This window comes from Lissotriton vulgaris, chromosome 11 (genome assembly GCF_964263255.1).
Source record: "Lissotriton vulgaris chromosome 11, aLisVul1.2, whole genome shotgun sequence".
NCBI lineage: Eukaryota > Metazoa > Chordata > Amphibia > Caudata > Salamandridae > Lissotriton > Lissotriton vulgaris.
In genome coordinates this window covers 274115610-274141802 of record NC_141699.1, presented here as the reverse complement: position 1 = coordinate 274141802, position 26193 = coordinate 274115610, and the positions used below count along the sequence as shown (strand labels likewise).

Here is a 26193-nt window from a genome sequence, read left to right as displayed (position 1 = left end):
CCAGACGCAGAGAGAACCAAACTGCAGTCAAGTGAGTTTATATTCAGCAAATACAGGCACAAATGCTTGCAATATACAGGGGACAACGCTGGACACTCAGATGAGCGTCCTCAAACTCGCGCAGGGTACCCCTAGGTAAACAGTGGAAATGGTGCAGACTAGAAGGCAAACCCGCTGATGGCACATGAGGTCCATGCGGTAAATGGTGAGGGGGTGACACCATGAGTTATCCGCACCGGGTGACACCAACCCTAGTGACGCCACTGCCTGTGCTAATATTCTTTGAATACCATTGTTCATGACGAGCTCAGCTCGTTATAAGCACAGCTCCACTGTGCCTCATGACGAGCTGAGCTAGTCATGAGCATGGGAGGGGTTAAAGAAATCAGCCAGGCCGCGATTCCCTTATGGACAAAAATTATTAACGCCTCTCTCTCACAAGGGATACTCCCAGGATGCCTAAAAACCGGGCAAGTAGTCCCCATTATCAAAAAAACGACGACGGACCCAGCAGACCCAAATAATATTCGCCCGGTAACCAACATCCTGATACTCGCCAAACTAATAGAGAAATGTGTGCAGAATCAACTTAGCCAACATATAGACAATTTCTCTTTATTGGATGAATGTCAGTCAGGCTTCAGAACTGGACATAGCACAGAAATGGCGATTTTACATATAGTCGATGACGCTCTTCAAGCCTTATATCAAACTAGATCATGTCTACTCATCCTGCTGGACCCGTCAGCGGCATTCGACACAGTGAATCATGCAAAATTACTGAACAGGCTCCAGAACAGGATGGGAATATCCGGTACGGTGCTGAAATGGTTGGAATCCTTCCTTCAGGATAGAAAACAAAGATTCCTAGTCAATCAATCTCTTTCATCTTCAAGTACGAACACGATTGGAGTACCCCAAGGATCCACATTATCTCCATCACTTATATATATCAAACCGCTCACAGAAATTCTTCGAAACTCCAAAATTTCCTTTCACATGTACGCGGATGACACACAATTATACCTAAAGATCTCGTCGTTGGAAGACATCAAGTTAATGAATGAGGCCTTAGAAATGACACTACAATGGTTATCAATCAATCATCTATAATTAAACACACAAAAACAGAATTCCTTCTAATATCACCCTCAAAGAAGCACACAGAAGTTGAGGAATGGGCTAAAATGATCACAGCACTTAATTGCACCCCCTACCTTAGTAGACTCAGCTAAATCACAAGGAATAACACTTGATGAGAATCTGGATATGAAAGAGCATATCAAGGCAATGGCAACAAGTGCCAATTTTCACTTGAACTACATCAGCCTCAAAAGCAGATCTTAAGCTGGCAATCCAATCATTGGTCATTTCGAGGATAGAATATGGGTGCACTACGTTAGCAGGCTTATCACAAATTTCCAGAACACCGCTAAAAGCCTGCTTCAATGCAGCGGCAAGACTTATCTCTGGGTCAAGGAAGTTCGACCATATCTCTCCACACCTAAAAGCATTAAACTGGCTACCAGAATTCAGCTAAAAATGGCAGGTATCACCCACAAAAGCACTTCATTAGAACACTCCAAGATATCTTGCCCAGAAAATAGTATTATCTGGTGGAAATAGACCTGCTAGGAGTGCTAAGGAGCTGGTACTGAGATCACCCATTTTCCGGAAGAAGAGAGCAGCCCCTAGAATCTGGAACTCTCTTCCACCAAACGTCAGAAAAATAAACACAGCAACATTTAAGAGGGAAACGAAAATATTTTTAATGAGCAAATTCCTCCCATAGCTCAAGATCGATCTTCTTTAACATAGAGACAGAATTAAGCCCAGGACACTTACTCACAAGAAGCGAAAATAATCACAACAACGGAGTAGGTCTTACTAGAGGAATATAATCCGTGGATGGTGAAGTTGGATATGACTGGACAAGATACTGGACAAGTGAATTTATATCCTAAAAACAATATATACCGCAGGTCACTGTCCATACGTTGTTTAAACTAAAATAGTACTTTACTAATCATGGTATTAGATTGTTAAAGAATATTGAACACTTCGGAAAGCTCAGTGATAACCTTTCTGCAACCAGGAAACTTCACCACAGAGATAGCTTGTATTCAATAAGCTATTCTCAGCCTGGTTATATATTGTGTTTATTGTATTTTTATCTTGAATTTGATCACATGTAATTTTGTCATATCTCCTTGTTTAACCTTTCCTGATAATTTGTGTCTTCACACTACCTCATGCTATGTAAAGCGCTCTGATACCCATGGGTCTTGTTCGCGCTATACAAAACTCTTTAAATAAAAAAAAAATAATGTTGTATTTTGCCATACTTGGAGGAAATGTCTGATCCTGCCTCCCACATGGTGGTCATTTGCTACTAAGGGCAAACTAAGGGAGCTTGGAGATGAATGATGTGGGGGAGGAGCAGGGGACCGGGGGAGGTACTTTAAAGTTCCCTCCTTCTGGTAGCTTGACCGTTGTCTGATTGAGAGGGCTGGGGTGACAGCTGCAGAGGTGGTGGGTCTTGGAGTAGCTGGTATGCCAAATCTGTGGAGTAACCGGAGTAGAGAATTCTAAGGAACACACCATTGCCTGGCTGTCTTTGAAGCATTCCAGGTCTGAACCTGCCTTTTTGCCGAACAGGCGAGATCCATGACACCGAAACACCATGCCAATTGCTATACCCTAGTAATTGGTAGTGCCCAGCCTAGAACAGATGACGTATTTGGCTACATCCGACTATCATGGATGGTTTGAGCCAAGCGGAGTAGAAATTCCTCAACGACCGCAAGCAACAGATCACCAACAATGTCCCATAAAGTGTAGGAATATCTCCCCAGCAGGCAGCGGTCATTGTCTTACTGGAGCGCTAGGTTGGCCCAGGACAACGTCTGTTTCACAAAGGCTTCAATTCCCTTTGACTCTTGCTTTGGAGACTTGAGGGGAATAAATTGGGGTTTATCCTACTGCTGGAAACCTGACAACCAGACGTTCTGGTGTAGGGCGCTCCGTCAAAAAGTCTGGGTCGCTCAGCGCCAGCCTGTGGCACTTTACTACCTACCTCTTCACTCGTTAATAAGAACAAGGTTTAGCCAGATGTTCATTAAGTGTCACCCAGGGCTGTATTGGATAGCAGTAAAGTCTCAAGGGAAGCCTGCCTTGGTTGCAAAATTTCTGTTAACACGTTGGCCGTAACTTTCATAGATGGAAGCTGTAAATCTAATACCTCAGCTCTATTCTTTATGACCACAAAAAAGCACTCTTCCGTTGATGGTCCAGTGGGAGAACATAATCAGTGTCCAGGAAGAGTCTAACCGACTGGCCAGTTTGTCATCACCACAGTGTGTGGGTCATAGTCTAGGGCAGGGTGAAGACTGCCTGGGTTGATCCCCACCTTTAAAAGCCAGTCGAGGTAGGGAGAAAAAATGGTACCCACGACCTCTGAATATGTGCTGCGACCACTGCCATCACTTTCATCAAAACTCGAGGAGCAGTGATGAGACCAAAGTGGTGCACAGCAAACAGCAAGTCGTCTTGGCCCACTGTGAATTGATGATAATGCCTGTGGGATGGCAGGGTGAGGATGTGCAAATAAACATCCTGCAAATCAAAACCTACCTTCCAGTCTCTATGGTCAAGGGCAGACAAGACCTGGTTAGGGTGAGCATCCTGAATTTGTCCATTCTGAGGAAGGCACTGATAGTGCAAAGGCCTAAAATGGGACAAAGGCCCATGTCCTTCTTCAGCACCAAAAAGTAGCAGGGGTAACAACCAGTTCCCTCCTCTGATGTTGAAACCCTCTCTATGGCTTCTTCAGTCAGACCGGCCTGAACTTCTTGCTGTAAAAGGACAGGTGACCCTCCTTCAGCTGGCCTGAGAGTGGTGGAAGGATAGCTGGAGTGGAAATAATGAGGTGGGCATAATCCAGCCGGACAATCTGCAGGATCCATTTGTCCAAAGTGATGGCTTGCCACCCTGGGACAAAATGCTAGACCTTGCCTCCAACAAGACAGCTGTGTGCTTGCAAGGCCCCTCATAGACATTTTGTATGTGCTTCAGGAGTTACTAGGGATTGGTCTACTCGCTCCCCTGCTGTTCACGTCTGTGGGTACAATGGCTGTAGCGTCTGCAGAGCTGGTAAAGGACAGTTGCTGGTGGCATTGAAAACTTTTACCATAGCCAAGGATACAGAGAAACTGCTAGTGAAACTAAGCAGACAAGTCCAAAGAGTATGCAAAGGCTGATGAATAGAGCCATCAAAGGACATGTCCATAACGAAAGATTGAACACCTCCAGAGAAGCCTGTAGGCCTCATTCAGGCAGGTCTCCCGAGTTTCAGACGGGTATCAATGGCTCAGCGAAGGCGATCTGTGGTACCTAAACCACATAGAAGTGTGAATTTTAAAACCTAGCAGCCATCCTGAATGGCTTGTGTAAGAGTGGGGGCAAGTCCGCTGGTACCGAAGGCAGTACCTGAACAACTGAGTCCCAAAGGGTATGAGTGTATTGCCCTATAGGCAGCTGGCGCTGACAGTTGGAAGACATGAGTTTTTCAAAGGTTTCGAGGCACTTTCACCATCTATCCAGTGGGGAGCTAGGAAAGGCATTTGGGTTGACCCTGCTTGTGGATGTTTGCATCACTAGACTTCCTTGGGCTGGATGCTGTGTTAGGAAAGCCAACCACCAGGAGCAGGTCAGTGGCACCTCACTATCTGCCTATTTACAGGCAGTCTGGGATACAGCTTTACCTATGTCCTAAGAAGCGTGTCTGTGAGGGCCTCATTAATAGGCCATAGTAGCTCATTATTGGTCGGATCGGGTTGGAGGATTTCTGTGACAACATTTGTTTTCATCTACAGAGTAGGCAACTGGAGGTGAAGAACCTAGCCGTGCTTTACATCACTCATGCGAAGATCTGGCCCAGGTGGAAAGACATGTTCAGGTTCTGGAGGAGTATTCAATCCACTGTCATCTTGTAGCTTATTATAACAGTTGTCTTCAGAGCATGGTTAATATCAATCATTATCAGAATCCAAGCCAAAAAGACTGACTGAGCTGGGGCCTTCCTTCAGGTGAGACAAAGTGTCAATCAATTTGGTTGCCAAAAGGCTGAGGCATATGGAGAGCAGACTGCAGCCTCAATCGAAGCCAAAGCAGAGTTAGAGAGCACTGTGGGTTGTGCTTTGTGGTCTGGCGTCAGCATCTGTGTCGATGTTGCAGGGTTGTGGCACTAAGACAGACACCGGCACCAAAGTTGATGAGGGGTCTGAACCAGGTCCAGAGGTTCTAGCTGGTGCCAAGGAAGGAGCCTTCTGTGATGTTCCAGGTAGAGGTCCTTGTGGTTCTTTGGGACCCAGACAACACACCAGATGGAGCCAGCAGCGTGCAAAAGCGATCCAGAATAGCTTCAAGGAACTCGTGGCTCTGCTTCGATGGTCACAGAAAAGGCCAGAAACCCAGTTTGCCCAGAATGCGAATCAGAATGCCCTCCGAAGGAGATAGAGTTCAGGAGCGAGTCAAAGAGGAACGTTTATGCCCTCAGAAATTCTCAGAAATTTTAAAATGGCTGGAAGGGACCACGTCACGCTTACACTTCTTGTGCTTTTTTTTGGACTTACCAGATGACTGAGACCTTGGCGAAGATCTGCCACAGGAACACTACTTTACCTCTGAACAATCAAGATATGGAGTCTTTCGGTATTTGGCACCATACAGCTTCACCACATAGTCCATTATAGCCTTTGGATCCATCAAGGCGCAGTTATCCCCGCCTTGGAGTTGTGATCTGACCCTAACTGCCAGAGACATTTGCTTGTGACAGTGCCTACAAGGTTTGAGCATTGTGGTGTTAGGAGAGGACACGGTCTCTTGCAAACTGGTATTTTAATGTTGAGAAATGAGTCTTGTGAAGAGACAAGGGGAAGCTCTGGACCCTTTCCTAGTGGTGCAGATAGAAAGGAAGCGACATCAGTGCACTTTGGTGGCTTATATGCAGTTCGCTCCACGTCAAGAGCAGAACAACGTTAGCGCAGTGCCGTGTGAAGTACTGATTGAAAATTTCTGGTACCAGTCCGACACTTAGGGAATATTCAAAAGGTGAGAATTGTGTGGTTAGAGGTACCTATCAGAAGAGACATGCAAGTCTTCCTAAGTAGCACCCTTTTCAAGACAGCTCTTAGAAAAAGACAAAGGAATAGGCCACAGATGTCAAAGGTTTGTGTTTTAAGCCACACTCAGTGTAGACACTCCGAGCCTAGTTATGCTACTTCTGTGCCATGTTTCAGTGATATATGATGGATTTCTTTTTCTGCTGGTAGCTTGTGTGTGGTAATGAGTGAGATGTGTCTGCTGGGTTCAGAACAGGTCACTGCCTGGCATACATAGCAAGTCTGAGTGTTCGCCAATGTGATAGCCTTGATGGTTATGCTTAGAATCAAGCACATGATGGTGACTTTGTCAGTGTGCATAAAAACAGAGTTGATAACTCTATTACAGGCGCTTCTTTTAGAAAGTAGGGGCTAGCATACAACCCCACAGATCCATGTACTGGATAGCAGGTCACAAATCTTCCAGGGCTACGCCACAGATCACTCACAGTTTCAACTCCATAGCAAACTCATCTTGGTAGGCACATGAATGATCTTACCCCACAGATGATGCACAACATAAAGCTCTCCAATCTGGGAAAAAAATCCACCCACAGCCTCATCGTTTTCTTGTCTGTGTTGAATGGCTCGTGCCCTGGGGATAGAGTAAGGAAAACTAATTGCAATACAATCAATGGAAAAACACCGAGGAAGATAGTTCTTGCATCTACATCGAAGGAGGACATGCACCATGCACGGACCATACAATGTGTTGGGTGGGTCACAAAAGGTAGCCTTTGACAAGGACAAGTGTGGACAAGAAACTATATCATGTAGGTGCGTGAAAGAAAAACCATAGATAGAAATGTACAGGGGGAAACAACAAAAGAAGCACAGACACTTTGCAGGGCACAGCAAATGTCAATGAAGACAGGAGGATTACTTACCTGTAATCCTAGTTGTTTTTCATGGGTATTCTCTCTGAATCCATGGATTCAGAACATTTCAACACACCTGCAGGATCCTCAAAACAATATTTCTGCAAAGGAAACCTGCATGTAGGAAGCAATATTTTGTATAGGGTTCTTTCTTTTTATGGATAAAAAAAGTAAATCCAATTAGCCAAATTGACAATACAGTACTGCTGGCTCAAAACACCACTATGCAAGACCCTTTTTAAAACCCTAAAATAAATGTAAATCCTAGCCTCTAATAAGCACGAACCGTGCTAAATAACTACTTTAAGGAACCGCAAGGTCTGCCAGCCTTCCCATCATGTAGAGCAGAGTAAGTGAGACAATTTGTATGAAAGAGATAGTAACACAATCACTTACACTTTGCACCTTATCACCAAGGGCCTAGAAAATCAGGGTGGTGGGCAGGTTGTTTATGGATTCAGAGAGAACATCCATGGCAGACAACTAAGGTAAGTAATGTGTCCTTCTTTGTCACAGGATTATTTCTGATCTCCATCAACAATAGAACAGAGTAGCAACCTAGACCCCTGAGGAGTGTTGAAGGACAATGGTGAACACGTATGTATGTATGTACATTACTGGTCAAAAAAGTTGCACAATGATGCCCAACTACCAGAGTATCTGTTCTGTAGTTGCAATGTAAGCAGCAGCAGTTTAGTTCAAGTGTGAAACCGATTTACAGGTTGCCACTTTACAAATAGTAATGTAATGTAATGTAGTAGCCAACATAGTGCAGATCGCACCATAGAAAAATCAACCGTGATTTGTAGATTAATTAATGGTTTTGGTATAATCCAAGTAATATTTTAGAACACTTTTCACATCTAGGTAATGGAATTATCTCTCTAAGCATAAATCATTTGAGAACGTTGGAAGGAAGATTATTTCATTTATATGAACATCTGAAATATCATTGGGCAGGAGCGAAGGATTAATTCTTAATGAAACCTGGTTACTGTGGAATATCAGATAAGGTTACTCCAAACAGAGCTTGAAAACCACACATCCACATGGCTAATGTTCTAGCCATAAGAAATACATTTTCCTACATACCTCTTAGGAATGGGTTCTCCTAGCTTCAAAAGAGCATTGTCAAGTTCGCAAGATCTCAAGTTCGCAAGATCTCCGGATAGAGGGAAAACTTTCCTCAATCTCTCAAAGAAATCCTTAATCAAGAGTACGGTAAAAAAAGGATGACTGAGACTCGTCCTAAAAGCAGTGACAGTAGCCAAGTGCACATATTGCTTTGTAATGAATAAGGGTAACATTTTAATTTCTTGCATGATTTTGGTCCTACTGTTTCACTTCTACTTTAAAGCATATGAAGAGCGAGTGGAGGGACTTTTTGCTTCTTTCAGAATTTTCATGCAATCATCTGTAGGTACTCAGGAGCCAGGCAGTCAAGTTCTGAGTTGAGTCTTGTGTGAAAAACCCTGCCATACATCCTGGGAAGCAGTTTTGGTGTGAGTGGCAGTCTTGTGAAGTTTAAACTACCTGTGAAGCAGATCAGGATACCACCAGTGTCTCAGTCGATCCAGAGCTATGAGGATCTTATTTGTCTTACACGCCAAAATTCTACTGATGCCTTTATGGAGCAAGGGGATTGGAGGAAAAGTGAATGTCCTTGACCAAGCTATGAAAAGGGAAAGGTCCCTGGATCTGGAAAACTGAATGTGAAGGCATGGCTGTGGCAGGGGCTTCGCAGAAGACAGCTGCATGCTCAAAATGGCCGCCACAGATCACCCTGAGAGAACAAAGGTGGCAGTTCTAGCTGTACACGCCGGAGAAGAGCCCTGCATGATGATGCCACCGCCAGAAGCAGCCACAAAGCGAAGACAGGAAACAAGGAAATGCACGATCTGGAGGACGCTGACCGGCAGGAGAGGAGCAATGTCATTGTGACCACAGGAGCGGAGACCATGGGATTGTGCCAGAACAGAGGAGCCGCCCGGGACAGGAAAACTCATGTAGAGCATGACACGCTTAACAGGTGAGGTTGGAGCTGACGGGAGAGTTCCGAAGTTGACTGGAGTGTACTTCATAAGTTTGTGTCTTGTTTGTCTGTCAGCCTACCACAATAGCGTTGTGTGTTTTTGCCTGTAGCAGATTGATTTGCAAACTGACCCATTCGTAGATGATGCTAGGCAGCATGTTGCTCTCGAAGACTTCTACTGAGCTCTTCCGCTGTAAGGATGTGAATTACAGCCAGAGAAACGTCTGTCGCCAGGGTCCAGTGACAGATCAACTGAACTTCTTTGAAAGGTCCCTTGCTCTTTGGTGTAATGCATGGTTATTGTATTGTCAATGTGAAGTAGTACCATTGTTGAAGAGATGGATGGAAGGAAAGACTTCAAAGCAATATGATCTGCCCTCAACTGGAGTATGTTGATAGGATGCCTTTTCTTTTTTGGAGACAGTCTGAACTGGGCTGATATATTTCCCATGTAAATTTTCCAGCCTTCCATCACGGCATCTGTAACATATGAGACTACAGTGGGAGGATTTTGGAACCAAACTCCCTGCTGCATGTTCACTTTCTTGTACCACCACTCATGCGACTAAATAGAGTTTTTCATAGTTGACACCACTAATCTTCCAACCGTATGCAGTCTGACCTTGGGAACTAGCAAAATGCATGGAGCCTTATTGACCAGATGATACTCGTCTGACTGATGTGGCTGGTGTGGCTTTCAAAAAAAGAATCTTCAAACGTTTAGATGACACCATTCCCTCTGAGGAGACGCTTGTTGCTGGTCTATTGTGGCCAGCAAGCACGGTTTTCTTTGTTATGGACACAAAATTGATTTCATAGCAAGAACATAAAAGCCCGGCAACTCCGCTATCTTCCTTCTTTTTTACAGCTGCTCACTGCAGACAAGAGTTATATGCTTGGGTTGATTATATATAGAGTGTGAACTGTTTTGGTTTGAGTTACTAGGTAAATTTAGGGTATCATCTTTAAACGTTTTCTTTATACTTACTGTTCATAGGGACAGGGGTTACTTTTTAGGTATTAGAATGTCAGCCTTGTAAATATCAAAATAAAAGGAACAGTATTAAGTTATGGTGCTTCAATAATTTATATTTTAACTTTATAGATTCACTGATTTGTAGGCCAGTTGCGTGATCTTTGAATTCTTACTGTTGATGTGCATGGGCTGTTGGCTGGTGCGTGTAATGTTGAGCAGCTTTGTAGAGAGGCACCTGTTCATGCTAAAGCTTCCAAGGAACTGAGCGTGTTCAGGAAGCTGCAGGTTCACACTCGAGCAAACGTAGTGGAGAGCTCGGGCCTAGAGAGAATATCTCTGGGCTTCAACAGAAGTATGCGGGTGCATGCATGACATGTTACGTTGGAAACCATTTTGAGAAATTGAGATAGAAGTACATTTAGTCTGCTTATGTCTTTTGTTGGTTGCCATTTTGTCTTGTTGGGTCAGGCATCCATTTTAAAAACAGGAATGCATTTTGACATCTCATGATTCTGTGCGACCATAACGGTTACACCGGTTACACCTCATATGATTCAAACTGGTGAGGAGACTTGATGTTTAAAAGAGTTGTTCAACAGTTTAAAATGGTGGAGGGAAAAGGGCAAATACCTCCGAAAGATGTTGGAGGACAAAATTAGGAAAATAACTGATTAAATATCTTCTGAGGTCATTAGTAGGATGGAAAAGAAGTTAGAGTTTAAGTTGCCATTAAAAGGATTGGGCTCAGAAACATAGCATTGTTTGCTCAGTTAATGAAGCAGAGGTTTACAGAAAGAAAGGGGATAAATCGAACCATAAGTTGAAAAATGTGGTTTGTTTCAGGCCAAGAGAAGGAAGTCTGCGAAATAATGTATTCTTTGCATTGGGCACAATTGACTTTGTCAAGTTACTATGAAGATCCAGACCGCATAAAGCCAAAATGGTCTCCATGTCCCATTTAAGCTTTGATGGTGAATTGGCTTTTACCAGTCAATCATCCAAATATGAGTAGACAAAATGTCCCTTCTTCCCCTGCACTCTGCTGCCATCCGCACCAAACTAATGGGAAAAAAATCCTTGGAGTTCACTTCAGGACACAAGGGATGACATCATCTTGACGATGAACATGTGCAGATGGGAATGTGAAAATAAATAGGAGCAGATGATGTAGGCTTACGGCTAGAGCAGGCGACCTAGAAGCTGGGGAACCGGGTCGAGTCTCGGCAGGGACACTCAACATCCTGCGATTCTGGGTAAATCACAGAATCTTCCCTGTGCCTTATAAAAATGAATGTGTCCTTGTATGAAGTAACTGGTGCTCATGTAAAGCATTCTGAAACCCGATATCTTTGGGTCGAGTTCACGCTATATAAAATTCCCGCCAAAAAAAAAAAACTGATTGCAGGCCATCAAGTCTCCCTGGTTAAGGCGAGGGAGTATCCGAGAGAGCCAGCACGTGTAATTTTTTCCTTTTGAATCATTTGTTGTCATATCTAAGGCCCAGGATGGCCCAAACTCTAGCCTTTTTTCTGAACCAAAAAATGACATGAGTCAACGCCATTATTTTTCTGCAACTTGAGAACTTTCTCAATCTGCCAAGAATAATTTTTACCTACTGCGCGAGACATTTCAAGTATAGTGCTTTCAACTCCTTTAACTCCTTGGACGCTCATGACGAGCTCAGCTCGTCATGATGTACACCTCCATACACTCATGACGAGCTGAGCTCGTCATGAACAATGGTAAATGTGGGATCCCAGCACCGGGGGGGAAAACCCTTAGCAGCCATGGAGTTAATGGAAAGTAAGGTGGAGAACAAATATATCTGAATGTGTAACTAGATGTGACCATTTTTAGAACCCAGATAATTTGTTAACTTCCAACATGAGGGAGAGTGGTTGCAAATGTTCCCAGGCCACTGGACAGTGATGAAGTCATTGTTTTGCTGGAGGGCCCTTACCTGCAGCCACAGGAGCTTGTTAAGAGCCACTCTTTTGTTACCATTTGGGTCTCTAAATGAAACTTTCTGTGGTTGTTGTACCTGGAGCTATAATTGTTACTGCCTTTTCCAACAAAGAATATGGAACACTACTGGCCTCTACCATAACCTTTGTACTGCATGTTAGGCATTTGTTTTCTTTTCTCCAGATGAAATTATAGTGATTTTTGTTCTGCCCTAATGTATTGTAGTTCTTAATCTGCATAGGTTGCAAACATTGATCAATCTTATAAGGATATGCCCATAAACTTTTGTACATCTGAAGGGTCAAAGATGTGAATCTCAATCCTTAGCTTCATTGAATAGATTTACTGTGGCATGTTGCATGCTGCCAGAGCAGCGGAGTTCTTGGCTGCACTTATGTTCAGGTATGTGGCAATCGTAACGTCTTGAAATTGATCCTTTAAGTTCTCCTGATCCTTTTCTGAACCAAATGAATGAGTCCAACCTGAGATTTCCACCATTGCCCGTTATAGTATCCTAGAACAGTGGTTGGTAACAACCCTCAAGAGCTATGCTCAAGGTTATACACAATGCCTAATAAACAGCACACAACCTCTTACTCTCGGTCTTGGTAGGTGCTGAGAAAGTAGATTCATAGGTATGGTGATATTTTCTGGCAGCAGACAACTGAAGGGGACATTTCTCTTAAGAAGAGAGGATCAGATTTTGGTGGTCTAATTTTCTTTTTTCATGGCTTGTGTCAAGTGGATTAATGGAGGCTCAAGTCAAGAATGTATGCATCGGAGGCTCCAAAAGACGTGGAACCAGAGCTACCATGGAACTTGCCTGTGGTTTTGTGAGAAAGATTTCAAAGACAATAGAAGTTTTGTAGACAAGAGCAGATGATTAGAGGTTCAATTTTGTAGCTGCTCTATTCAGGACCTCATGAACTGAAATCATTTACTGTGGATATTCTACAAGATAGGAAGTGTAGAGATATAGAGAAAACACTCATGTCTGACCCAGACGAGGACAAAGACCCTTCTTCAGGGAGTGTCAGATGTGTATTTGAGAGACCTGTCAGAACTATTACCCGTAGAATGTGTAAAGTCATGGTCCTTTTTTTCTCTGGAGGCTCATCTTCTGTGACACAGCGATGGCTATGCTGGTTCTCGGTTTTTGTGGAGCTGATGGAGGGTGCTTTGGCAGGACAGGGTTCAATGATGTTGGTGCAAAAGGATCCTTGTGACCCCAAGCAGTTGTGAGTCTTACTCCACCAATGGCACAAACAAAGATCTTACTCTGTTTCTGTCAAAGAAGACGAATATCCACAATGTGGTTCCAGGTTCTCATTTGCTCACTGGACGTTGGGCCTCTCTGCACCATAGGATGGATGAGAGAATCCACTGGGTTCCTTGATGCAGAGAAGAACAAGTTACATACCTTTGGTAATGCCTTATCTGAGAGACTAAATATAGCCGCAGATTTCTTAACTTAGAATTTTCCCAGGTGTCAGACTGGATCCAGAAGATTTTCCTTTGAGTAGTAGCCTTGCCTGCCAGTAGGTGGCGTCGAATGGATCAGCCCCTGTCGTCGCCCGCGTCGGAAGTGACAATACGGTAATTATATAGGCATCACCCAGGCGCACTGACATCAGTTACTTTTCAGGACTTTTGACCCCAAAAGCGCAGGGCCATGAAGAACACTGACCACTGGTTGGTCGGTAAGGAATCAGCAGCTACATATAGTCTCTACCAAATAAGTTGTTACTGAGGTAAGTAACTTGCTCATTTGCCAGAGACTTCTAACCACAGATTCTTTACTTTAGAATAGATACCCAAGCAATACCATCCCCGGATGAAGATGAGCGAACCAATTTCAAATGAGAAATTCCTGCAGGACCGAATGGGCAATGTGCCCATCCCTCCAGACATAATTGTCTAGACAAAAATGTTTGGTAAACGTGTGCAGGGAAGCTCACGTTGCTGCCTGGCAGATATCCAGGACCGGAACTCCACATACTAACGCAGTGATAGCCGCCTTAGCTCTAGTGGAATGAGCCCGCAAACCTTCTTCAGGTTGCTTCTTGGCCACTGGGTAGCAGATTTTTAATTTCTTTTTTTAATTTTTGGAAGACCTTTATTGATAGAAAAATCGCACATACATCCCAGCAAAGAGCCCGAGGGCTAGCAGATACAGTACATTTCAACATAGGAAAGCGCAAAGGATCTTTTACAGAAATACTGAGGTCTAATTTTTAAAAGTTTTTTCTGAAGGATAGACAGGAGCAGGATATCGCAGAACAACGAGTTGGTTCCGGCCTCGTAGGAGCAGGATAGACAAATACACAACGTAATAAAATGCCAGAATCGCTGCTTACCACACAGAAGAGAAACGTCTAAACCCAGAAAAGAAAGAAAAAGAATAGAAGGCCCATAGAACAAAAAAGAATAAAACAAAAAACCCCCATCCACCCCCCACCCTGCACCCCTGCAGCTGGCTACGGCCTACCCCCCCCTAGCAGTGTGCCTGTCGCCCAATAAAAGGAGTCCCGAAATATAGAGAGTAAGAAAAGGGTCCTAATCTATAACTCTCATTAAATAAAGAAAGGCGGGGAGGAGCCCACCACCCGTCCCTCGGCTACATCCTCCCGCAAGTCCAGTAACAGCACAAAGTATAAAGTCCGGTGATGTTAAGCATTACAATCAAAGTAAGTTGGAGGCACAAAATCGACACACAGCGTAGTCAAAGGTAGCAACACACCACCCACATGTCCAGGTCAGCAACAAGGAAACCACCAAACCATGAGAATAAGCGTTCACCCCTGGCCCGTTCTCTCTTTCCCACCACTGCGAACCATGGAAACCCAAAGGGACGTGGACAACAAATCAAAGGAGCCAGTTTGGTACAAGCATTGAATAGGTCCAGGTACAAGCAGAGCAAGCGATCCCAGGAAGGGCACAAGATACACAGTTCTTTTGTTATAAGGCGTGGCCGGGCCTGGGAAGAAAGTCTCAGAGTTCGGTCCCTTCCGGAGCGGACCCCGGGAAACAGGGGGCATGAGATGGGGAGAACACTCCTGTTGCAGTCGCGAATCACTGATTGCACGCTGTCCTGAGCGAACACCAGCCACAGCGTGAGGCATCCCGAGGCTTGGGGCGCATGAGGCAGCCATCTTGTCGCCGGCGGGCATGGAGGAAGGAGAGTCACTGTGGACCTGCGAGTCAGCCATTTTGGAGCATCCCAGTGCACACACTATGTCGTCCACCTTACTGGCCAGAGCACGAGTAGAATACACCACATCACGGTGAAGGGAAACAACAGCTGCCAATAAGTCACTGTAGCACAGAGCATCTCCATTTTCCCTTCCAAGCATGGCCCGCTGCTCCACACATCCGCGATCACACTGCAGCACAGACATTTCAATGCTGCACTCGAGTACGCCCTCCATAGTCTTCAGTAGGGACACTACAAATTAGGCCAGGCTACTCACAATGGGCCTAAGTTCCCCAGGAGGCTGGGGGCGGCAGGCAGAACCGAGGTGGGCCACAGACGTTGTCCCCTAGAGATGCCGCCCCATCCGATACTAAGGGAACAAAGGGGTCGGGAGCCGCCCGCAGTCAGCGGGAGAGTACACAAGCAATCACTGGGCAGCCGAAAGACCGGGCTCATACAGACAAATGGCTTAAATGATCGAGCCGGCAGGCACACTCATCTCTGTACCTGCAGTCCAGCGGGGCAATGAATGAAGGCTCGGCCATTTCGCGAGAAAAAGTTCCGACCGGATCACATCAGTCGCTGAAGGCCGATGTTGTTCACCTGGCAGCCGGTCTCGACATCCACTCGAGGTCCCAGTCTCAGAGCTGTAACAGGCCGCGAACTGCCGTCGGACGGTTCGACCACTTGCAGTGTAGCGCGAGCCTCGGGATTTCGACACAAGCCGTCGGAGCCCGCCTGCTTCCACGGTGTGCCATTTCAGGTCAGGATCACCGGCAGGATAGGTATGAATAGGATGACGGTCCTCGGAGCCGAGGGGCTACGCGTCCGACCTGGACGCCATCTTGGCTCCTCCCCTGGGTAGCAGATTTTGATGCAGAGCACGACCAATCTGGAGATGGTCCGCTTCTGTACAGCCAACCTTTCTTTGCACCAACATACCCAAGAAAGAGTTGGTTGTCCACCCAGTACTCGTGTGCAGAAAAGGTAGAACAACAATGCTCTTTTTAGGTCCAGACGGTGGAGTTGTTCCTCTTTCTTAAATCGAAGCGGAAGAGCATAAAAGGAAGGCAAGGTGATAGATTGGCCTATATGGAATGGGGTGACCACTTTTTGTAGAAAAAAGACCCTTGTGTGAAGCGTGATTTAGAGGAGTGGGTAACCCAATAAACCCTTGCGGGATCGGGCAGATCAATAGTTAAAGAGAGGTTCCAGCAAGGGATTTGTTTGAAAAACTTAGTAAATACCAAATTACTTGTAGTCTATATTATTATTTAAGACTATTAGGACTGTAGTGTTCAGTCTCTATTTTTCGATGATGTATCTGATTTGAGACCTAGTATAAGGCTACCACACTAGCCAAGATAGATTTAATCAACAATACTAGTAGGTCTATTCAGCAAATGAGCAAGGAAAAGCAACACAAAGAGATTTTTAGTTCGAAACTTATTTATCTTATTCAAAACAGGTTCAAAGTCGTAAAAACGTACAAATTCAAAGGAAATGGGGGGTACACATAATCGAGAGAAAAATGCATGTAACTCTTAAGTATAAGGAAAACAGTCAAATCAATCCATAAATACATAAGAGGTAGTCTAGTCCGGAATTCATGAACATAAACAACTCCTTCTTAAATTAATCAGAGAGTTCAATGTCGATGTAGACATAGACTTTAGCTGTCGACGTTTCGGTCTCAAATGTTAGATCCAGAGACCATCATCAGGACGGTTGTCTTTTGATGCAATGTAAAAGACACACATAAAGATGGAGATAAACGCATAGATTTGGTTGTTTGCGCAGGTACAGAGTCACTTGTATCCTTGGGTATTCCACAAATTATCCCTTGGTTACACGTGGAGCATCAACCAGGACAACCGTCCTGATGATGGTCTCTGGATCTAACATTTGAGACCGAAACGTCGACAGCTAAAGTCTATGTCTACATCGACATTGAACTCTCTGATTAATTTAAGAAGGAGTTGTTTATGTTCATGAATTCCGGACTAGACTACCTCTTATGTATTTATGGATTGATTTGACTGTTTTCCTTATACTTAAGAGTTACATGCATTTTTCTCTCGATTATGTGTACCCCCCATTTCCTTTGAATTTGTACGTTTTTACGACTTTGAACCTGTTTTGAATAAGATAAATAAGTTTCGAACTAAAAATCTCTCTTTGTGTTGCTTTTCCTTGCTCATTTGCTGAATAGACCTACTAGTATTGTTGATTAAATCTATCTTGGCTAGTGTGGTAGCCTTATACTAGGTCTCAAATCAGATACATCATCGAAAAATAGAGACTGAACACTACAGTCCTAATAGTCTTAAATAATAATATAGACTACAAGTAATTTGGTATTTACTAAGTTTTTCAAACAAATCCCTTGCTGGAACCTCTCTTTAACTAACCCTTGTGTGAAGCATCACTTTGTCAAGACAGACTTAGAGGTAAGGTGGCTCAGATGGTAAGGCCTGCAGTTCACTTACTTTGCGGGCAGATGTAATTGCCACAAGGAAAGCTGTTTTCAAGGTGAGAAGCATGAGGGGACAATTGTGCGGAGGCTCAAAGGGTGCACATATCAAAAAAAGGAAAACCAAATTAAGGTCCCACTGAGGCATAATGAATGGAGAAGGGAAGAGATAAGTAAGACCCTTGAGAAACATAATGTACAATATGTGGTTCGAACAAAGAGGGTAGATCAGGCAACCAGATTAAAGCAGAAATGGCTGATAGATTAAGGGCTGGGGAGAGGAGTTGGCCTAACGGCTAGGGCGGTTGACCTCGAATCTGGGGAACTGGGTTCGAGTCTCAGCAATGACGCTGAACATCCTGCGACTCTGGGCAAATCACTTAATCTCCCCGTGCTGAACAAAAATGAATGTGTCCTTATGTAACGCAACTGGTGCTATGTAAAGCATGTGATACCAGACTCTGGTCAAGTTTGCGCTATATAAAACTATGAAAAAATAATTTTAAAAAGGGCTACACTACTAAGTGCCCAGAGCAGAGCCCTGCTGGGCAAGAGCAAGAATGAAAAAAAGAATGAAAAGCTGAACCTCAGAAAGAGGGGCAGAAAGGAGGAACAGATTTTTCTGCACATCATGCCACACATTTCTACCAACGGAAGGCGTACACCGCCTTGGTGGAGGGATGCCTGGCTACCAAGATCACATTACAGACTTCAGGAGGAAGGTCGAAAGCTGTCAACTGTCGCAGCTCAATCCCCGCGCAGGAAGGAGAGTGGACAGGTTTAGGTGGAGAACTTACAACTGTTGTTGTGAAAGAAAATCCTCCTAAAGGGGCAGCCTAATTGGAGGATCAATGGCCATGCACAGAAACTCGGGATACCAGACTCTTCATCCCCAGTCCGGAGCCACAAGGATGACTTGGGCTTGGGTAGTTCTTGATCTTCTTGAGAACTCTGGATAGGAGGGGTATGGGAGGAAAAGGGTACAGGAGGCCTGATCTTCATCCAAGAAGAAAAGCTTCTCTGAGCGAGTGCCACCCTGGAAACTCCAGCGCACAATACTGTTGACATTGCTTGTTCTCAGTGGTGGCAGACAGATGCAATTTAGGCTCTCCCCACTGCTGAAAGAGACCTTGCACCACCTCCTGTTGGAGACGCCATTCGTGATCGGCTAGGCATTTCTGGCTGACTTTGTCTGCTCTGGCAGACCACCAGAGATATGCCCGGACGTTCCAGCCATGTCCAGAGACATAGGGCTTTTTGACAAAGTGTTCATGACCCCACCCTGTTTGTTGCAGTACCATATAGTGAGTAGTGTTGTCTGTGAACACTTGTACCAGCCTACCCTTGATGGAGGGTAAAAAGGCTTTCAATGGCAGTCAAATCGCACGGAGCTCCAGCATGTTGATTTGGAGTCCGGATTCCACCGGAGGCCAGAATCCTCTGATCTCCACCTCTCCCAGATTACCACCCCATCCGAGGAGTGACTTATCTGTCACTACTGTAAGATCTGGTTGGGGAAGGAAAGGGTCTGCCTCTGACCTAATTGCGGTTCGTAAGCCATCACTGAAGATAGTTTGCAGTTCTCTCCGAGATCTGGTCCAGGTCAGAGAGATTCCCCTGATGCTGCACCCTCTGCAACTTGAGGTGCCACTGCAGAGCCCACATACGCCATCAGGCATATGTCACTAGCAGGAGGTCATTAGGCCCATCAGCCTCACCGAAACTCAGGATAGAGGCTGAAATATCAGTACCATAGCCTGAATATCCTGAACTTACCACTCGGGATGATACGTCCAAAACTGCACTGTGTCCAAAACAGCTCAGATGAAAGGGAGAACGACAGCTTGGAGCAAGTCCGCCTTTATCAGCCAGTCATCGAGGTAGGGGAAGACTGGAACCTCTGACCTCCGCAGGTGAGCTACAACCACCGCCATCACCTTGGTGCACACCGAGGGGTGCTGGTAAGGCCAAAACAAAGCACAGTGAACTGAAAGTGCTTGTGACTTACCGTAAACTGCAGATAGCGCAGGTGGGCAGACAGGACAGGAATATGAAAGCGCCCAGCAAGTCCAGTGCTACGATTCAGTCTCTAGGATCCAGGGCAGATAAGACCTACGTTAACCTGAGCATTATGAATTTCTTCTTTTTGAGGAGGAGTTTGAGAGTTCGGAGATCGAGGATAGGACGAAGGCCCTTATCTTTTGTGGGAACCAGACAGTAATGGGAATAACAATCACAGCCTACTTCTTGCACCGGAACCCTCTCTATGGCTCCCTTGGCCAAAAGAGCTGAGACCTCCTCCCGGAAAAGGGAGAGATGATCCTCTATCAGTTGGTGGTTTGACAGTGGTATGGGGAGGAGGGTGTGTGGGGGGGAGGGGGAGTCTCCGAGGGGAGAGAGTAGCCCCTTCGGGCAATCTGTAAAACCCACCTGTCCGATGTTATGGACTGGCGGTGAGGCAGGTGATGGCGATTCCTGCTGCCAACTGGGTGCCCATGGGGGTAAAGGGGCAGACTAAGGTTTTGGAGGCTGTTGCAGTAGGAGGGTTGCGGACTGACTAGACCGATGGCCACCTGACCCATGAGATCTGTGGATACCATGCCCTCAGCAATGCAGAGGCTGGGGAGCCTGCGCAGTGCAGTGGCTGGGGGGGAATTGGCGCGGCTGGAAACCTCCTTCATAACCATGAAAGAAGCAAAAGTCAGACTGAGGTGAATGTGGGCCAGGAGAGAGGCCTAAGGACCTGGCCATAGCAGAGAATCCTTAAAGCACTTGAGTGCTGAATCTGCATTGTCTCTGTAGAGGCAGGTGTAATCAAAGGACATTGCCATAAGGGTGGCTGAATAGTGAACTTTGACAAGCTGTTGCCGATGGAAGAGAGGCAGCAGAGTACAGTCCAGGCCTCCTCAGGGACCTGTGTCAGCACCTGCGCAACCGTATCCCACAAAGTGTGGGAATAACGACCCAATTGGCATGTGCTCAAGGACCACTGCAAAGCCAGGCTGGCAGAAGCCTACATCTTTCCAAATTAGTCCAGCCTCTTGGATTCGCTATCTGGGGGAGAGGTAGGGAGGTATAACACAGTCAATGGGAAATGAAGTCCAGATTTGGCCAAATATGGTTGGTAAGGCAGGATGGAAGCTTCTGGGTAGGATATGGGATCAGCATCCTTTTGTAGTTGGCTTCTTAAATGTTCACACAATCTTTGGGCAAATTTACAGGTTTGTGTATGCCTGTATTCAGGAGATTTACTCCGATCCAGCTCCTCCAAGAATTCTGGTCCAGGGAATGGAGACTATCTTACCAAGGTTGATCAATCTGCTCAACATCTCCTTCGCAACTGGCAAAGTCCCTACTAAGTGGAAGCATGCTATTGTAGAACCCTCTTTAGATCGGTCACTTATTGAAAACCTCAGGCCCATCTCGCTTCTTCTCTTTATTTTTACTTTTTTTCCTCCAAAATTGCTGAGAAGCATTAATACCCAATTAATGAGTTTCATGGAATCAAATGTCATACTGAACAAATCACAATCAGGATTTCGTACTCAGTGCAGAACTAAATCAGCCTTACTGCAGGCCTCAATTGCTTAGATTCTGTCCTGACAGAGGCCAAACGGCCGCTGTGATTATGCTGGATCTTAGCGCAGCATTCAATACCGTATCCCATGGCCTCCTGCTAGACCATCTAGGAAACTAAGGTATCTGGTGCCCTGCCCTAATGTGGCTGGCCTTTTTCCTTCATGACTGTTCCTTTCAAGTGGTGCAAACTCCCTTCGCCTACGAAGTGCATCCCCTAACCAAGGGGGTGCCTCAGAGCTCAATATTAAGCCCTACATTGTTCAATCTTTACATGCGCCCCCTGGCTGTTGTCCTCGAGCGACACAAGGTCACTAGAGTGTCCTTTGCTGAAAACACACAGCTTATTGTTAATCTCTCTCAGGGGGAAGAGTGGGCTGCACCCCAATTTATATCTTGCCTGAGGGAGCTTGCTGAATGAAGGGAGGTGTGGCGCAGCGGCCAGGGCGACTGACTCCGGAACCAAGGGGCTCACAGTTCGATCCCCGCGCTAGAGGCAGATCAGCCCAGCACAATGTGACTCTGGGCAATAGGTCACTTAATCTTCCCGACAGCCCCCAGAGCCTTGACACCCTCGGGTAATTGTTTGTGCTTTACAAATACTGGACCAATGAATGAATTTGATCTGCCCCAAGTTGAACGCAAATTAAACAGAGGTGCTCATTGTTGGGAAACAACCCTCCGTCTGGTCATCAGCTTGGTGGCACAAGGAACTTGGCCCTACTCCAGATCCTAAGCACAAAGTGAAAAACTTGGGCTTTCCGTTGGACTCCAACCTTACTTTTGGCAGCCAAATATCCTATGTGGCTGGGAAGTGTTTCAGCACTCTTAAGATTCTGGGCAAAATCATGGACCTCCTTCCTATATCTGCCTATGCTATGGCCAAATTAGACAAATGTAACATACTGTACATTAGAGCCACACAAGATAGATTAAATAAACTACAGAGTGCAAAATGCGGTGGCACGCCTCCTGTTGAAACTGCCAAGGTGGGCACCCACGGGCCCTACCCTAGAAGATCTCAAATGGCTGCTTTTAAGAAAAAGAATTACCTTTAAAGCCATGTGCTTCTGCCATCGGCTCTTTAATGGCAGAGGCCCTCATTATCCATTTCCATTAAATAAAACCCAACAACCCAGTAGAAGACTTAGATCGTTGGGTGGTTCCTCTTTTGGTTTCGGACATCGAAGCTGTGGAACACCCTGCCCCATCACCCGAGACAAGAACCCACTGAGAAAACTTTCAGGAAAGAACTTAAAACATGTTTTTTTAGGATAACTTAACTTTTTGCTTTTTTGCTGTTCTAATCTAAATCTTCCTTTTTGTTCATGCTTTTCCTTGCCCTTTCATTACTCCTGCATCTTGATAGGGCAATCATTGCGTGGGGACACTCCGTTGGGAGCAACCTTTGCGCTTTAAAAACTCAACAAAACATAACTTGCTGCCAAATACAAGGATGCTAGATTTAGGCAGACTATGAAGCCCTTGCACCTGGACAAATTTTGGATTTGCACAGCACCTTCGTGAGAGAGATTTTGCTGTAGAATGCAGTAAGTCGGTGTACAATCATTGCCTCAGCCATTTCGGTGCAATCAAGATCATCTTGGCCTTTATCTGCGCAAGTTTCAGCTAGAGAAATCGGGGGAAGGGTGTACAGAAAACTTCATGACTAGTTAATCAAAAGGGCATCTCCCAGGGGTTACTGTGAATGCGAATTCTTGCCATTTAGTATTTTTTGCTGTTGTGAATCTATTAGCAGTACAACCTAATCAGCAAAAATGTCCCTTAAAATGTAGTCATTTAAAACCCCTTTAATCATTTTCTTTGTACAGTCATACAGCCTCCGCTGGACTGGTCAGTATTCCTAGCAGATTCATCTAGGGAAGCTTCTTCCCTCTCTTACAACTTTCCTCAAGGAAAACCTTGTTTCAAGCCTTGGTAATCAGTCGCCTTGATTACGGCAACTCACTTCTAGCCTCCATCAAACTCCAAAACACTGCCGCACGCTTTCTTTGCAACCTCCCCACGCACTCGGCCACAGCTCCACTTTTGCAGTCTCTACACTGGCTTCCAATGAGAAACAATTATTTTTAAATTATGCATCTAACCCACCGTGCTCTCCACAGCCAAGGACCTTCTTTTCTAACAGCTAAGCTTCTGCCCTACCTCCATTGAGATTTCTTAGCTCTCGCGATAAAGCCCTGCTTAAAATCCCCAGGTTCAAGAAGGCCAGGGCAGTCTGCAGATCTATCTCATTCCTTGCCCCCCATCTCTGGAATAATCTGTTCACGCAACTTCGTCTCTGTAAAAATCATTTCCTTTTTTAGGAAGGCACTCAAGACCCACCTATTTTAGGTTCAATTCCAGCCTGACCTTCTGCCCTGGTCTTGCACCAAGATATCCCTTTGGGGTCGATTTGAGCGCGTAATAAATTAAAACAACATACCATAACACAACATCACTTCTTTATGGTCAAACCAATTGGAATGAACCCTTTCCATGTAGATTGTGCTTCTCTCAACAAACTTCTGGCTCGGTTTCTGTCTTATTTATCAAGGTAATGCATTGTGGTTGGATTGTAGTTTGAATCAGAATTTTCTTCAATAACAGAGAAGGAAGGAAGGAAGGAAGGACTGAAGGGTCTGACAAACCGTTCTGAGCTTCAATAGGGTGATTTGATATTATGTCTTCTAATGTGATCAGCTGTGACGTCCTGTTAGATTGCCCAGGTGTGCTTCCTAGCCAAGAAACAATGCACTTGTGACTGTTTACCACGTTGGGGTATGCTGATGGAAACAGACTTCCCATAGGAGACTGTGACAATTGTTCCACTGGGTTAGAGAATGTAAGACTTCTTGTGCTGGAACAATTTGCTCTTCCCATGACTGAGCTTTCAGCCATAGGTTTAGTGCTTTATGTTCAAGAAGCCATTCAGAATATTAGGATCATGCATGAAGCCATTGCCACCAGCAGAGAACAAACTTGCCTTGCTGTTAAATTGAACATCGATTGGAGTTGGTAATGGTTGAATTGTAGAGTATATAGTCTCTCCACTAAATGAAACAAGTTTCTTTGTATAATGTACAGAGCCGATACCAGGCATATTTATTTCAGAACGGGTTCTGAGGTTTTATAAAGACTACCTTTCAGATCCAGTCTGTTGAGGAGCTTCAAATTGGACTGAAAATCTTGCCTTCACTTTGTTGGTTCCCAGCTGTTATTAGTCAGTCATTTAAGTAGGGACATACATCAATTTCTTTAGATGTGTCAACCAATTTGATGCATTTTGAGGAAGTTAGAAGCTTGTGCCAATAGTGAGTTTGGTCCACTATGAATCTCAGAAATTGTCTATGGCAGATGGGAATATGGAAATGTGGTTTTAATAAGTCCACAGCACACATCCAAACCCCCTTGTTTAATTGAGGAACATTTGCTGAAGTGACAGCATACAAGGTTTTTCTTTCTTAATATAGTTGTTGGCCTGTCTGAGATCTAAAAATCACTCTAAAATCCTTGCTTGGGCTCTATTTCGGTGCAAAAAAACCCCAAAAAACCTTAAACAGGAGCCCGGTCCATCTTGCGACGGTGGTTTGCACTCAATAGCAGTTTTAGGAGGCATCGTTGAATCTTTTGAGGCTTCTTTGGTGGAACTGTCATGAAATGTAGAGCATAACTTTTTTTGCACAATATTCAGCACCCATCTGCCTTTGGATATGCTACGCTACTCTACTTCACTCTTTAAAATGATTTATAATACTTTCCCTTCCGCCCACCCACCAGAATGCCACAGAGGAGGAAGTCATTGGTAGAAGTTGTAATGTAATAGGACTCATGTCCTAACTCTGGCTGATAATGATGATGGGATCTTTGGTGTCCAGAGGACAAGTGTAGAGTAGTGTTGCCATTGCTGAGCTTGTTGCGGCTGATGCGGCAACTGCCAAAAACGGGTTTCAAAATCCTGCGACGTGTAAGGGTGGTAACACTTTTAGCTATATTTTCATTGAACTGTGAATAACCTTATTTTATTTTCTAGACCCACCATTTTCAATGTCTTTGCCTTGGACAGCATCTCTCCATCTTCTCATCTGTGTTAAGGCCAAAGAGCAAAGCACCGGGAATGGGAAGATTTAATATCTTCATTGATGTATTGTTCTTCAATTAAGGTAGCTTGAACCATGAGGTTCTCCACAGGGTGCGCTTGCGAAAATGGCTAGATGTTGCTAAATCCCCCATGTCTGGAGAGGCATTAATTACCTGATTAAACAGCAAAATACCCCGACCAAATACCACTGTGTAGCCTTTGCACCTGTTCATGGGCAGGTCTTCTATAAAGATGAGCATTGTTCTCACAGGGACATACCACAATGGCCTAAAAGAGCAATCAGATTGCCCATTTTTAGAGATGCTGCAGCAGTCTCACTGATGTTACACCCTAAAGAGACGAGGCATTCGCCTAATGCCAAGTGGTGAGTCTTTTTCAATGTTGTGAACACTGACAAATGTGTTTTTATGTTTCCAAATATCTGGGATTGCATCAGTCTTTGTCATCATCCTCATCAGCTTCTTTGGCATTAACTGAACAGGATGCCCATGACTGGAATGCCATTGCTTCTTATAACTCTTCCTCTCCTTGAGACTTCTTCTCTTGGAGGTCTTACAACTCTGAGCCTGTCGAAGTTTCACATTTACTAGTTGTTCTTTGGTGCTCCTGCACCTCCTGCACCTCCATGATCTTTTGCTTCTACAGCTCATCATCCAGTCTCCTTTTTAGGCGCAAGCCCTCATGAGCTCTCAAAGTTGCTTTTTCTTTTTACAAAAAGGATATTCCTACTCAGGGTTGGAGTTCTGAAGGGAAATGACACAAAGTGTGTCAAGACCATTTGGAGCTTCTTTCTGCCACAGTGACATTGCTTTTGACAAACAGAAAAAGCATGACTGA

At 44.9% G+C, this 26193-nt stretch overlaps 1 protein-coding gene across 1 annotated transcript in view; it reads right to left on the bottom strand.

The window, feature by feature from the left end:
* Window positions 1-26193, bottom strand: part of NIPSNAP1 (nipsnap homolog 1) — a 246631-nt gene that overhangs the window by 76678 nt on the left and 143760 nt on the right. The window contains exon 8 of the mRNA XM_086943230.1: window positions 6662-6756. Within this exon, the coding sequence (XP_086799356.1) occupies window positions 6662-6756 (95 nt within the window). The remainder of the gene's footprint in view (window positions 1-6661; window positions 6757-26193) is intronic.